Raw genomic sequence first — 16,523 nt, 5'->3', positions numbered from 1 at the left:
CCCGTCATTTTGCTCATGTATGTACACACCCGGTGATAAGTCTATTCACATTCAAAAAAAAGAGACGATAGATTGTGTTTACGATCCGTCGTCATCTGTGAAAGAGATATTCCCTAAAGATTTTAATGAATGTATACCACACATAGATACATAAATCTGATTGAAAGCCCGGGTTTGTATACTTTTTGCACTTTTTGGTTCAATACTTTTATCAACTTTTCAACGTTTATATTAAAAAATATCGAGCACCACTGACAAATTTATATAGATCTACTTGAAATTTCCTGCCATTATACTTTTTTTTCACTCTATATTTTATATTTTCAGGAAAAGCTGCTGCTGAGTGTACTCCCTCAACACGTTGCTATGGAAATGAAGGACGACCTAACGTCACAAAATACTCAGGGACAGTTTCACAAAATCTATATACAACCTCATGAAAATGTTAGGTAAATGTTAAATAGTACCCATCACAATTATTTGTCTTATACGTGGTGAAGTATATAGCTGACGTGAGGAATAGTAAAGGCTGATGCACATGTGAGTAATCATTCTCGATTACTCCAAAAGCCGACCCAATATTTTTTTTAAAAGAAATAAAACAACAGAACACGGGTAACACAGCAATAAAAGCACTGTTCTTCTTCCTTTCATATATATGCAGTGATGTCATTGACCATTGACAGTTGCGTTATTGATTGGATGTTTTTGCAATTGTTCTTGGTGGAGATTCGAGGATATGACAATCTAAAAAAATATGTTGCACTCAATCTTACAAAACAGCAAAAGTAGTTAAATTATTTCTTTGTCACATGATTATGCTATTTTACATGTTAATACATTTTAAAAGGTATGTATAATAATGATATTTAGTTTGGTTTTGATTTATTGATAACAAAATCAATACTTATACCTATTAGACAATATTTAATGATCCCACAACAGTGTTGAATTGGTAACCTTTTAAAATAAGTTTATTTAAAGGATCGATAATTTTACCCAGACCGTATCTGCATTTACGGAATGTTTTGATTTTACTTGCCTATTGTTTTTACAGTATACTTTTCGCTGACATTGTTGGTTTTACTAACCTCTCGTCACACTGCACAGCTCAGGAATTAGTTCGAATATTAAATGAACTTTTTGGACGTTTCGATTATTTAGCAAAGGTAACTATGCTTAATATTATTACATATAAGCAAGGAGGTTATATAACCTCCTTGATATAAGTATTTCGATTAAAAAAAAAATATCATTTTTTTTAAAACAAGCTGACCAAGATGTTTGATAACACAATCATGATAGCTAAAGGGTGTGAAAATTGAAATATGTTTTCACATCAAAATCTGTGTGCATAGTTTGTGATAGCAGGAACATAACCGTGACGTTTAGCTCACCTGTGACCATATGAAATACACAAGTATTACTATCCGGCGTTGGCGCCGGCGTTAACTATTTATGTAACACCTCATATTTCAGAAGGTAGAAGACCTGAATGCTTCATATTTTAATTAAATCTTACAATTCAAGAATTTTTTAAAGACAGTTGATTTTATTTTTTTACAACAAAGAATCGAGACCAGCACTTGGTATTTAACACGAATTCACTTTGTTCTCTGAACTGCGTGGAAACGAAATTTACCGAGTGTGCAATTAATTCTCATAAGACAGCTGTATTTCCAATATTGATCAGGATACGGAAAATATGCACTTTCCATTAAACATATACACCCCTATAGTCAAGGCTTATCGTTAAAACCTAGTTAGTAATCATACACATTTGTTAGTACCACATGGTCGTCATCCGCTCGATATGAATTACTTTTACCAGAAATTCTCAGTTTTTTATCCATTTTGATTGTTAAGTAAACTACAGTCATATTCATGCATTGTTTATATCTATCTTTTAATTTATTTATGCGTATCTAGATAATCAAAATTTCAGGGACCTTTTATAGCTGACTATGCGTTACATGTTTTGCTCATGGCTGAAGTCTGTACGGGGACCTACAGTAACGTCTATGTTATTTGGTTACTAGTGGAGAGTTGTCTCATTGGCAATCATACCACAACTTAGACATACTACTTGATCAAGCTCATTCAAGAAAAAAAGCCGTGTTGTATTTATCAAGTTTTATGTCGGTACACAAGTTTTGTGTCGGTACAAATTAATGGGTTGATTGATTGTTTCCTTTCAAACGTCTGACATCGTGATTATTCAAGAACTGACTGATGTGCAGATGAAGTTTGTTTTGGTCAGTGTCTATCATTTAGTTGTTAATGTAGCGTTTTGTTCTTTTGTCAGTGTTATGGTCTGGCCAATACTATATACTTTACTGTTATGTGCATATTCTTTTCTTCTTCTTTATAATTATATAATTTTTTTTTGCATTTATATATTTGTGTGTATACGCTTTTATAATTGTTTTCGAATGTTCAGTTATATTTGTATGTCCCTAATGATTAATTTGTATAATTGGCACTTCAATATTTATAATGATTGAACGCACGAGATAAATAAGAAACTCGTGTATAAACAGAATATTAATTTTAGTATTCACTATACGTCGATATGATGACTGATATTTCGACCGATGATATCACTCTACAGGAATATGTTACTTTGGTGTTGTTTTTATTTACTTGAAACTTCAAGTTCACAGTAATTTAAGTGATAGATTAAGCTTAGCATTATTCGCATACTTGTTCCTCAACGTAGATTACCCAAAGTTTTAGGCCTAGATTGTTTACCATGCGTCATATGATGAATGTGTTTTTGTTAAACTTTCGACATATATATTATACCTGACGAAGGTTATTCCGAAAACACTTTTATCAAACTAACTTTTGCAATACGCTTGTTTTTAAGCATGTATTACTAGGTCGACCCTTCACTATTGGCGATCTGCCTTCTTGTGAATCATCAACATGGATTAGATACTGTTCACTCGATTCGTATACTGTAAATGCATCCTTAAAGATATAACTATTATGTAATTGAGCTAAATAAAATATTGTTTAAATATGACGTCATATTTGTGCTGTTTCAGAAATTCAAATGTCTGCATGACGTAATATTGTGCCTTTTCACCATTTCGTTCGTATGTGACGTCATGGTTATAACTTTTTGCGTTCAGGCCTGGTTTGTCACTGAGTCGGGCGTGTCTATTTTCTGTGTTGGTCTTCAATGTATTATGTATTCGGGTTTTGTTTTCTGTAATTAGTTAAGACGTCAGTTTTATGATGTAAATCTTTTATATTCATTTGATTAAATTTACTGTTTGCAATAGCATAAATTGTTCTATATATATAATAAGGATGTTCTTATCACAAGCAGAAAACCCTAGCCGTATTTGGCACAACCTTTTTCAACTTTTGATCCTCAGAGCTGTACAACTTTGTACCCCACCCCTTTTTTTTGACTTTCGAACTTTTATATCTGGGCGTCACTGGTAATTCTTGTTTGGACGAGGCGCGTTTTTGACGTAATGTATTTTAAACCTGATGCCTTTTGTTATCTGTTGTTCGTGTGTTTCTAATACGTTCTCCTATTTGTTTGTATTGTGGTCCTGTATTATTATGTTGTCATTTTGATGTTATATTTAACAATGCCATCAAAGTGCGAGGTTTGGCATGCCACAAAACCAGGTTCAACCCACCATTTTTTTCTTTAAAAATGTCCTGTACCAAGTCAGGAAAATGACCATTGTTATATCATAGTTCGTTTCTGTGTGTGTAACATTTTTACGTTGTGTTTCCGTTGTGTCGTTTGTTTTCTCCTATATTTGAGTGTACTATAAGACGTGTCACGGTACTTTTCTGTCCCAAATTCATGTATTTGGTTTTGATGTTATATTGGTTATTCTCGTCGGATTTTGTCTAATGCTTAGTCCGTTGCTGTGTGTGTTATATTTTAATGTTGTGTCGTTGTTCCCCTCTAATATTTAATGCGTTTCCCTCAGTTTTAGTTTGTTACCCCGATTTTGTTTTTGTCCATAGATTTATGAGTTTTGAACAGCGGTATACTACTGTTGCCTTTATTTACCTCTTATCTAAAAGCCTGTCCTTTTTATTGGCTTAAAATGTTTTTTAGTGATGACATTGAGGGTACTTGACGAAGGATCACTCCCAACCCCACCCGATTTATACACAAACAAAGTTGGCATTTTTACCCGGAGGTTAACTTTACTGACAGTCCAACCATCTCGACACAGGTGCTGTATCTCAACAGTTATAAGAAGTTTTTCTGGATTCTTTGCTGTGCACAATGGCAGATTATTATTTGGTTCTTCTCTTTCTTGTTATTGTTGTCAGAAAAACTTAAATTGTTTTTAGTGTTCCTTCAATATTATGTTGATTTATATACCACCACACGCTTTGTGTACATCTAATATAGTATTGGTCAATATTTATTACTTTTGCCTTCAGAACCGTCTAGCAATTGATCATGACCAAATATGTTGTTTATCAAAGTCTTAAATGGCACTCTATTTAATGTTTTTCATGATATTCTTTCAGAAAAATAACTGTATGCGAATCAAAATTCTTGGGGATTGTTATTATTGTGTAAGTGGATTACCAGAAGAAAGACCGGATCATGCCAAATGTTGTGTAGAGATGGGACTGGACATGATAGAGGCTATACAGTAAGTATGATTATGGTAACATATATACTTTAAATTAGACTTACGGATTTAACATGAACTACGTCAGACCATTTAGAAATATACCACAAATGTGACCCAGTCTAACCGAATAAAGCACTTTAAATTTTGTTCGCGAGGAGTCCTTAATCTGTGAACTATGACACTTAGAAATATTCATAATAATATAAAATTGTGCTCTCTATCAATAAGTTGTATATGCTTATATAAACAAGCACATGGTCAAATATAATTTGTTGGGGGCCTCGGTGACCGAGAGGTATAAAATAGTTATTTGTTATTATAGTGATTAAAATTATAAAACAATGCCGACTGCTGTATCCCAATTGTTTTACAATTTTATCTATATTGTCTGTTTGGTTTACGCACACATTGTGTCAATGCGACAGTCATGCAAGTGATATGTTTATCTAGCTATAAAACCAGTGTTTAATCCACAATGTTCTACATGAGGAAATGCCTGTACCCAGTCATGAATATGACAGTCGTTTCCCATTAGTTTGATGTGTTTGAACTGTTAATTTTGCCAATTGATAAAGGACTTTTCGTTTTGGAATTTTCCTTGGAGTTCGGTATTTTTCTTCTTTTTACTTTCTACGTAGTTCAACTACCTTATCAATATCCTATCAACTTGAGGATGTGAGTTCGGTCCCTGCACGAGGCAGGGTCGTACAACAAATTCAATTGACTAGGATAGTCGGTTTTCCTTCCCAATGTCGGTGGTTCACCAATAGAACTGGCCGCTGTATTAGTAAATGTAGTCGACGCTGGTGTTATTTAATAAGTGCACCTTAATGGTAGAGCTGTGATTATCTATCATCAAATGATTTTTGAATCTTAAAATATATTCAATATATTGTGTAAAACCTGATTGGCAACTTAGAGCATTGATGTAACCAAGTCGTTATTCATTTCATTCAATGTTGCAAACTTAAATTCCAGAAAAGTTGTTCATTTATATGATATGTTAATGCTTTTGGTCTTTTTTTTTTAAATTTTAGCTCTGTATGTGAAACAAGTGATATACAATTGAACATGAGAGTTGGACTGCATACAGGCCGTGTTTTATGTGGTGTTCTTGGACTTAAAAAATGGCAATATGATGTATGGAGCAATGACGTGACACTAGCCAATCAAATGGAAAGTGGAGGCATTCCAGGGTAACATATTTATGAAATATTATCTTTAACACTTGTACAGTTGTCATAGCATTTGATGTCTAGAGTTAAATTATATTACTGAATTAATCTGCGTTCAAATTGTGTACATTTCATGTACTCATTCTTGGTATCTCCTTATGTAATAAAATGTATAGGAAATACATTTGTGTTTAATGTAAGTCGTAATTAGAAAAAAACTGAAATAGATGTAAAACCCCAAGCAGATCGTTTGATCGTGGGAAATGTTACAACACACAATTACTGTTCCATGTTTTATCGACATGTTACGGTTTTAACAACAGAGTTTAATGAAACAAAATGAACATTTAGCAAACATGATTGTCGACTAAATTATTCTCCTGCAATTTTACTTGTCACAGATGCATATTATGTTAGTTCTGTTACAGTGAATAACAAATATATTTGAATTGCAATACACATAAATTTTCTAAGAAAATTTTCCAAAGATATATTTTTAGACAAAATTCTGCTGAAGTTGAAAATAGTCAGTTCACTAAATAATTTCTTCTGTATTATGTAATGTGAAGTTTGTACTTCTTTTCTTTTTTTGACACTTATTAGCTGAAATAAGCCTTTTAATTTCTACAAACAGAAGCTGTTCTCACAATTTTGTATTAAAGAACCTTTTTAAAGAAACACTATCCTGACCAATAAGTATTTTCAGATAAACTATCACATGTGCAGTGAATATAACTGTCTAATGTATATTTCCAACAACTTACAGACGTGTCCACATTACAAAAGAAACATTAGACAATCTTCAAGGAGAATTTGAAGTAGAACCAGGAGATGGCAGAGAAAGAAACCAGTTTTTAAAAGAGAAAGGAATAGAAACATATTTGATCAAATCTAATCACCCTCGAAGGGTATATATTATTTATGGATGATATAGAAATAAATTATAACAACTTGAATTTATTTAGGTGATATACTACAAATATACTCACAGGCATACGAGATAAAAAAAAAAAAACCAAAGAATTTATTATGACAAAAGTCATGTAAATACTAATGTTATTGGCTGCAATTTTCCTATGTTTCATAATGTCTAAATTATAATTAATTTTTATTCAATATGTTTAGCTCATTGCCTTCATCCAGCTGAAAGTCTCCCAGTATATACAAAGTCTTATTTTACCAAGTAAAAAAGTGCTTCGTATGATTGTCTTTTCATCAGGCTTTAATTTATATTTTTTATTGAACATTAACATCTTATTTAGATTACACTATTGCTGAAAGCATATACTAAGTAATCAGATTAAATATAAATTTATTTTCATCTTAAGGCACAGAAAGGCAATTTCTCTTTGTATCTTACGGCACCAGAATATTATGCAGTAAATTAAAAAAACACCAATTCAAACAATATTTTCCATCTTATTGGCAGTAAAAATCAATACAATAATTGACCAAATTTAAGATGGAAAATGTGTTATTAAGCTAAAGAATTTACTGTCTACACTGTTTAACCCTTCACGTTATTTTATTAAAATCAAGATATGTTTAAGTCCCACTAAAATTAATATCAAGCTTTAAGAATCAACTACAGGGTAATGACGGTAATATTTATAGAACATATGTCTATTTGGTTCAACAAATCATTATACTATTTACAACAAAGGTCTAGCATTGCATATCTCATCTCTATTATAGGCCAAATGCTCATTTCTTTAATAATAAAGATAAAATTTCTAAACTGCAGAAAACATGAATATGACTTATTTTTTATTCATGTTTGTGAAATGATCTTCATCTGAATGAGTACATTTTATAGGCAATTATGTTATTTCTGAAATATTTACTTTAACATCAAAGAGCTTCTGAAATGCAAAAAGAACAGTTGCTTTGCTTCTACGTCAATCTGTCAGTACAATTAAAAACAAAATGAAAATGTTTTTTTTTTTGGCATTCAAAATAATAATATTTATAGGAAACAGAATTATAATTATTGGCAAGACATACTGATCGTATTTCTATATACTTGCACCGTTTGATAGAATTCTAAAAAAGAATAAACGAAAGACCAAGAAAGTTTTAAAATATTTTATAAAAAAGTTCTTTGTGACCTATAATGTTTTACGATATACTCGTTCAGAAGTTATATCATTTGTAGCATTTAAATTTTAAGATATTTTTAAGTGTGACCATTTGCCATCAGTCCGCTATTCTGCTTTCCCGTCTTTTTATTTTTCAGTCCTTCCGCCGTTCTGTATTTCCGTCCGTACGATTTTCAAAGCTTGATGGGCGGAATTCGCGTCCTTAGGCATATTCATTTTATATTTTTTTTCTTCAATCTTTTATCAAGCAAAGTCTGATAAATAGAAACCTTGATGTTGCCAGTATTTTAAATATCCTGCCTTATGAAAACGTTTCAGTCAACTGGGATACAGTATATCAAGATAAGAAAGTTATACTGGAACATAGATAAGTCTAGTTTATTTCTAGTATTTTTGATGGATTAAAAAATTGTTATATTGGATAATGCCCGCGTCACACTGTCCCGATTTTTACGCCGATGGCAACACGATTATGGAAATTTTCAAAATCGGGACTGATCGTATCCAGATCGGGCTATTCGTAGTGCCATCTTTAACCATCGTAGAACCATCGGCCACTTTTTCTAGCCTTCGGGGACAACTTCGGGAAGGGTTCTAAATTTTTTAACATGTTAAAAAATTCCCGAAGGTGCGTCCGATGTTGAGGGTTCGTATTCAGTTCGTATCACCATCCTCACCATCGTAATGTCACCGGGAATGCATCTTTGAACATCGTATTGCATTCGTGTTTCCATCGTTTCCATCGGGCAGTTTTGACATTACGATGTCTACACGAATGAATCACGAAGCTACCCGAAGGTCTTACAATGGCAACACGACTTCGTAAAGACCTCGTAATCCCGTCGTGTTGCCATCGAATAAAAGTACGAAGGCGACAAGATGGAACTACGACGGCAATGAATTCAGCTAAATGTAAGTTAATTTTCGCACTAAAATACATTTAAAGTGCCATGCGCGATATGCACTGGTCAGTCTAATACGACAGTTAAGAAAGACGTTCACAAAACATGGAGCTCATATCATATGATTCTATGAGAAAGAGAAAGGCGACAGCGTTGTTTCTATTTATTCAAATGGAACAACAAGAGCAGCTATTACAGGCTCAGGATTTACTTTTACAAGTAAAATATTATTTTTTGTCAATTTTTCATATCAAGTAACATAATGAAAATCATAAACGCGCCTCGTACACCAACACTACAGGTACACGTATATAGGGAAACCAACTTTTTCTTCATTATTCTGATTTTTTATGTATCGTCTGAGTTGTCGTCACACGAATGTTTACTCCATAACCGTTTTGTTTTCTATATGTCATATTTTGCCGCATTTGTTGCTTTCCCCAACATCCTTCCTTTTGTCTATATTATTATGATATTCTCCTGGAAAGAGCTCTTTTTTGAATAAAAGGGATCAACAAACCCATTACCTTACCTTTAAGATAGATCAGTAAATATGGGCATAATTATGGGTGATTATTCAGACTAGTGCACACATTTTACAGTTCAAACAAGGCAATGCCGAGCGTGGCATCCCCTCGTATGTAACATATTGGGGACAAATATGGACACTATATTTGTATATGACACATGCAGAAAATGGTAAATTGAATATGCATATTTGATACATAAACTATTTTTTTAGAAATCAACAAAAACATTCAGTAACTGGAAATACCTTTAATATTGTCTTTAGAACAAGCAGGTAAAAAAAACGAGCAACCAATTTCCTGTGTATTATGCTATTTCAAGGAGAAAAAACAAGTCCATCTGCATGACCTTGACCTTTGGCCTTGAACGTAAAAAAGGTCAGATCATTACAAGGCGGAATAATATACCAAATGTGGTTAAAATCTTTTGAAGCATATTGGTTTTAGAGTGTCCACAAGAGTGATATTGCCTTGTATTACAACTGCCACTGTGACCTTGACCTTTGAACTTTAAAGTCAATAGCGCTTAAAACATTATTAACGAGTAGCACTATACCAAGTTTTGAGCATTTTGGTTCTAGAGTGTCCATAACAATTTTATCTACACGCAACTTACATGTAGTAGGCGAGGGGATAATAAACTAAGTTTTATAAGAATTAGACAAAAAGATCGATTTCCCGCCATGCATGGCAGACTTGTACAGAAACGATATGTTGTCGAAATTCTGTTTTACCCTTCAAGCCCACGATCTTCCGTCTTATGATTAAACCAGAAATTAAATGTACAATATAATATATATTCAATATTGACCAAACAATTTAAAACGCGTGATACCTTCGGCATATAATTTAAATGTATCGTAAGCTGTACACGACGTCTTTTAGACATCGTAATCCATCGTGTAGCCTTCGTAACCCATCGTGTAGCCTTCGTGATCCATCGTGTAGGCTTCGGCTGAGATATGAAGCTTAAATACCCGTCTTCGGTTAACCTTCGTATGTCCATCTTTTGCTATCGTATATAATTTCGGCACCATCGTATAGACTTCGTTATTCATCGTACTTGCTTCGGTCACTTTTTTGTATTTTAACGAGATCGGGACCAACTTCGTACGAACTTACAATTTTCGCATTCGGGTGTCCATCGTATATAAAAATCGGGACAGTGTGACGCGGGCATATTCACTTACTAACAATCAGGACATTTAGAATCTAGCCAATTTTATAAACTAACAGCTCTTTAAGGTACTAATACAATCATAATTGTAGCACAGCTATAGTAAGTCAAACGTATTTAATTTACAAGGTTAGCACATGAAAAAATATACTATCATATTTTAAAACTACTTTTATCCAATTTATGATTTTTATGATTTTTCAGATACCAAGTAAATTTTTAAACAAGTCCGATATGGGTAACATTAGAGCCAAGAAGTTGTCATTTAGGAATGTATCTAGTTGTGTGATTCGTCTGATGCAGTCTGTCAAGTTTAATGCTGAAATTCCATTCTCCAATGTGTTGACACCTCAACCTGATGAGTCAAAACAATCTGGCTCCAAATTTGTAAGTATATGTCTTTTAAAAGTGGGATTTTAAATGTTTCGTGAAGTGTGCTATCAGGAAATAAATGTTCTTTAGTAATAACATACCATTTTTATACGCCCGTCTTTTAGACGGGACGTATTATGGTATACCGTTGTCCGTCCGTCCGTCCGTCCGTCTGTCCGTCCGTCCGTCCGCCGTCCACACTTCGGACAATAACTCAAAAACACTTTCACCAATTTCCATGAAACTTAAATGAATTGTTTATATCTATTGACGTAAGCTCCCTTTCGTTTTTTTTAATTTCAGATTTTAAGTTTTGGATTTATGGGGGTTTATTCATAAAAAAAGGGGGGATTTTCAACACTTCGGACAATAACTCAAAAAGGCTTTCACCAATGTCCATGAAACTTTGGTGAATTGTTTATATCTATTGATGTAAGCTCCCTTTCAATTTTTATAAATTTCAGATTTTAAGTTTTGGATTAATGGGGCTTTATTCATAAAAAAGGGGGATTTTTAACACTTCGGACAATAACTCAAAAAGGCTTTCACCAATGTCCATGAAACTTTGGTGAATTGTTTATATCTATTGATGTAAGCTCCCTTTCCATTTTAATTAATTTCAGATTTTAAATTTTGGATTTATGGGGCTTTATTCATAAAAAAAGGGGGATTTTTTACACTTCGGACAATAACTCAAAAAGGCTTTCACCAATGTCCATGAAACTTTGGTGAATTGTTTATATCTATTGATGTAACAAATAATACTTAATAAAATCTGATGAAAACATAAAATTTGTAAAATCTTTAGTTCAATTTAAAACATTAAATTTCTTGTAAAAAAAAGGTTCCATGAATGTCATACGTTTGTACTATTATTGAATGGTTGCAAGGATGAAAGCACATTAGCAGTCCCTGAGATACTAACTGTTCCCTGAGGCATATATCATTTTATGATAACATTTTTACTATCTAAGCTATGGATAAAAATCATATGCTGTTTTTGCATATAGGATGTTTTACTCTTGTTAAAATTGGTTGCAATTGAAATCACAAATGATACCTTAGCATTGCAGCTTTTTTATAGAGTTCGGTTTCGGTGGAAGGGTTGAGCGCAGTAAACAATGTTATAAAACATAACTAGTCTACAATAGCACATAATAAGTGAACAAGTGACAGCATGAAAATCCTAACATGTGACTAAATATTCCTTAAATGTTAAAGGGTGTCATTTTATGAAAAAAATAAGGAAATCAAGTCTCCTAAACATTTATCAATATGATCATCTTGTGAATATTCTAAACAATAAAAAGGTAATAATCATTATCCACCATATTAAGCACCATTTGAACAACTTTTGCATACATCTTTGTATAATTTAGTATGGATTCCTTACTGTGTTCAACAGAATCTAACTATGAGCAATATACCCCAAGAAAATTACCTTCTTTCAAACTACTATAAAATTTTGAAATCAGCCATAGAATTACTAAAACCCATAATCATATATCACTTTCCTTATATTGCATTGAAGACTTCTATGTTATATGCCAATGTTAATGATATTTGTTTTTTATGCTAAATATTGAAAAGCTGAACTAGGTTTAATCATCAGTGTCTTCTTCGCTGTAATCACTGTCCTCATCATCAGAAAAATCCTCATTTTCATTCTCAGAAGAGGCCTCCTCATCATAAATGAAATCTTTATCTTCATCATCAATGAAATCCTTACTTTCATCACCTACTTCCTCATTTAGATCATAACTTTCAGTAGAGTCACTTTCACCATCTTCACTTTCCCTGTTATCTTCTTGCTGCTCCTCATTGTCATTGTAGTCTTTTTTGCCATTTTTATACGCCCGTTGTCTTTCAAACAACGGGCGTATCATGCGCTAAAGCGCAGCCCTTTATTACTTCATGTTACATACTTTAAATGTTCATATTTCAAAAAGGTATTTGTGATGTACTTTTCAATCTCTTGAGTATTGCTCCATGGAAGATGTTAATATTAGAGTAAACATGAAAAAATAAATCACTGTTCCTTAAGTTCAAGATCTTGCAGTGAAAAGAAGTCTTATCCACATTAAACACGTATTTGAGATGGTTGCTAATTGACAACTGAAAACTATAATTAAAGATGTAATTATTTCTGTTTGCTACCTTTTCCATGCTTTTTGTAGAATACATTTTGAACCGCCTAACCTTGTCTATGTCAGTTACGTTTCTGAATTGTAATGCCAGACAATGATTTAATTGCGGAAATTTTCCTATTGGAAGTAACTTTATACTTAAAGCAATTGTCCAGCAAATGTAATAAGAATATTCTTTATGCAAAAGTAATCCAGCTGATACAATTTACACATACAAATATTATAACATAAATGATGTTATACACATGTTCTTTTTAATATCACAAACACATTTGAATCATTGAATTATAGAGGAACATCGACTTGTATAAGCACTTCGAAAGTTCTAATTAATTAATTAAAGATGATGAAGACAATTCCAATACCAAATAAAACAAATGAAAAAATAAATGACAGCTCACAAAATTCTATAAAGAAAACAAACAATTGAGGTACACAAACTCTACCAAATCCCCGCACAACATATGTGTTCCGGCTGGTTACAATGTTATTGCTTCCAGTGATAATTACGTGTTTCTGAAAAAACAATGTAATTTACTCATGAATTGTATTCGCGGTTTTGTACCTTTCAAATTTTTCCGTAATGCCTTTGATTATTTTATATTGATTTATTTCACTTGGAAATAAACTCATCATAGATACCAAGATTGTAACCTTTTACTCTCATCTTCTTGTTTTATCAGTTATTTTATTGACCTGTTGTACTTATATATTTTTCATACGAAAAACAATATTGGCATTTCAAACATTCATGCTTCAGTGCACCAGACCTCAAAAATATGAAATCTAATGTTTTAAGAATTGAAGAGCAGTAATTCCAAGTAATATCCAACAAATAAACACAAAACCAAATTTAGGAACATATTCAGGATATCGGAAGAATACGTGAAAAATATGGTTCTCTTATAACAAAAATAGCCGTTTATAATAGGAGACAAATTACCTGTCTCAAAAGCGGATTCTAAAGTATTCGATTGAGATGATTAAATGAACATTCGTTTACGTGTATTGTGCTGTAATGTTATTTAATGTCTGACAGAAGTGATAAGTTTTAAACCATTTTAATGTCATTTTATAGTTACAGTTTTAATACCGTATACCAAATCAAGTCACGCATCAAATTAATATTAGAAAATATCAATAAAATCTGTGATTTGTTCCATTTTTATGCAGAACAGTATTTATAATGTTAACTGAGCCTAACAGTCTTGTCAATATTTGAACTGGTAAAATATACCAAGCAGCATATGGATAAAAGAGAATCAATTTAAGCTGATATGAAACATTAGTTCGATGTAATTACCTGTAATTATAACATTACAATGTCATGAAATATAAGACGATTTGATGTTAACTACAGAATTACACATTCGTTTTAAAAGATAAATGAACGATTGAGGTTTAACCTTTATGAATATTATCAATGAGTCAATCTGTTAAAATATTCAAATCTATATTGAATTTCTTTTCTCTGAATATTGTTGTTATTGGCATTATACCGTTTTTAAAAGCAGTTGCCTTTACTATCACCAAATGAGGTCATTTTAGTAACTTTTGAACTCCCAAGTGATCAAGTTTTTTTTTATCACTTTTACATTCTTTGCTTGTGTTTGAAGATAAAGTTGAAGTATGATTTCATATTGATAATAGTTTTAAGCGATTAAACTTTCCTTTATTGCAATATTTAAATTCCTTAACGACTGTTTATTTCCTTTCTAATTGACCGACTTATATTTATGTTACAATGTAAGTTTATATTTATGTAACAATTGGTGCATTTCTTTCTAACACAAACGATGCAAACGGCTATGCGCGTACATGTTTTGATCATTTGTTTCTAACATACGTTTGCAAAGTTTACTTAAACTTTGAAAACTATGCACTCGCTAGAAATACGTTTACCGTTTGTTAGAACAAACGCTTCATTTGTTAGAACGAACGATTGATTTGTTTCTAACTTCAACCTGATAAAACAATGAATTTGTGTCTACGTTTGTAAAAAGTCTGTTTACCAACAACATGCACAAGCATTATTGAAAGTTCAAACAGGGTCAGTAAACACTGATTGAACGATGTATTTGTTTCTACTTTTGTACTGTTTAGAAAACAACAACAAACGCCACACAACGTTTACAAAATTTTTGTTAAAAAAGAAATGCACTCAATGTAAGTTTCTAGGCGCAGCAAAACTGCTACATAATTGTTTGCTTGGCAATGTACAAAATCAGAGACTTAATCAGTTATTAGCTTGGGTTTGTTTTTGAGACAGTTGATTGTGTATTTTTATATTTTAAGTTACCAAAATAACAAAGTTTTGAATAAATTTAACAATATTTTACAAACTACAGCATGATGGTACTTGCAGTTTGTTCTGCAATTTATTCATTGATAAGTGATTTTAACATACTCGCACTAAAATGTTTTACAATTTACATGTCCACTTTTCAAATTCTGGTTAATGCCAAACACAACTTTTATATCTGATTGATTTTTTCTTTTGTTGGTGTGTTCATAGGTGTTTCTCGTTTCTTATATTGATTCAACCGTTGGATTATCTGTTTGAATTGTTTTACACTTGTCATGATTCTTACTTATAATATTATAAAACTTGTATATTATTAACATTTTAGACTGACAATGACAGTCTACGTGCTTACCTAAGATTCAAAAATAAGAAAAGAAAGTCTGAATAAACTGATAACGCCATAACAAAATACATAACAGTACAAAAGACAAAAAACGCAACAACATTGAAAACCATCGACTGGGCAACACGAAACCCACCAAACACTGGAGATGATCTCTTGTGCTCCAGAAGAGAATGCAGATCCTGCTCTAGATGTGTTACTCGTTTCTCATACAAACACAAAACCGGCGATAAGGAGGAAACATTACTGGATTCTGGTTACCATAATTGATAAAGTCGCATATATATACCTTCCATTACTTGTCAAGAGAGCCTTCAACAGCTCCTTTGAATAAATAATTTGCAAAAAAATTACTTAATGCCAAAATTTATATCGATGGAAGTTGAAGTCAGATTGGCTACATTAGAATGACGACGACACTTTGATTTAATCTCACATGGAATTAAATCTAATTAACACATTCTATTGGAAACTTACCGAGGTTTCGCCTTATGGCGGAATAATTTTTCCCCTGAATGTCCTTAGTTAGAGAGTGAGTGTGTGAGTGTGTATTGTACACTAAGCTAAAATGTTCATGTTACAGTTCATTTATGGTAATTAAAATTTGTTGATTGACCAAATTCTCAAGAAATGTCCAAGCTCCTCGAAACAGTAAATAGAAACCGGAAACTTAAACGTGATTATAAAGAAAGAAAACTTTCAGGTTGATGATACCGCGTTACAATAATACTCTTATCGAAAAGACCACTTGAAAAAAAGTCGAAGATGTCTGCCAAGAATATTTTCAAAGCAATCGAAATGTTTGCAGTATAATGTTTACGTTGATTTCTAGTATGTTTGTTTTATCT

At 32.3% G+C, this 16,523-nt stretch overlaps 1 protein-coding gene across 1 annotated transcript in view; it reads left to right on the top strand.

Moving 5' to 3' along the window:
• The window catches only part of LOC143065072 (adenylate cyclase type 1-like), an 80,560-nt gene that overhangs the window by 34,123 nt on the left and 29,914 nt on the right, over positions 1-16,523 (top strand). Inside the window, exons 3-8 of the mRNA XM_076238387.1 lie at positions 328-449; positions 1,058-1,169; positions 4,519-4,646; positions 5,666-5,824; positions 6,570-6,711; positions 10,713-10,895. Of these exons, the coding sequence (XP_076094502.1) occupies positions 328-449; positions 1,058-1,169; positions 4,519-4,646; positions 5,666-5,824; positions 6,570-6,711; positions 10,713-10,895 (846 nt within the window). The remainder of the gene's footprint in view (positions 1-327; positions 450-1,057; positions 1,170-4,518; positions 4,647-5,665; positions 5,825-6,569; positions 6,712-10,712; positions 10,896-16,523) is intronic.

This window comes from Mytilus galloprovincialis, chromosome 2 (genome assembly GCF_965363235.1).
Source record: "Mytilus galloprovincialis chromosome 2, xbMytGall1.hap1.1, whole genome shotgun sequence".
Taxonomy (NCBI): Eukaryota; Metazoa; Mollusca; class Bivalvia; order Mytilida; family Mytilidae; genus Mytilus; species Mytilus galloprovincialis.
This window is presented reverse-complemented; position numbering and strand designations above follow the sequence as displayed.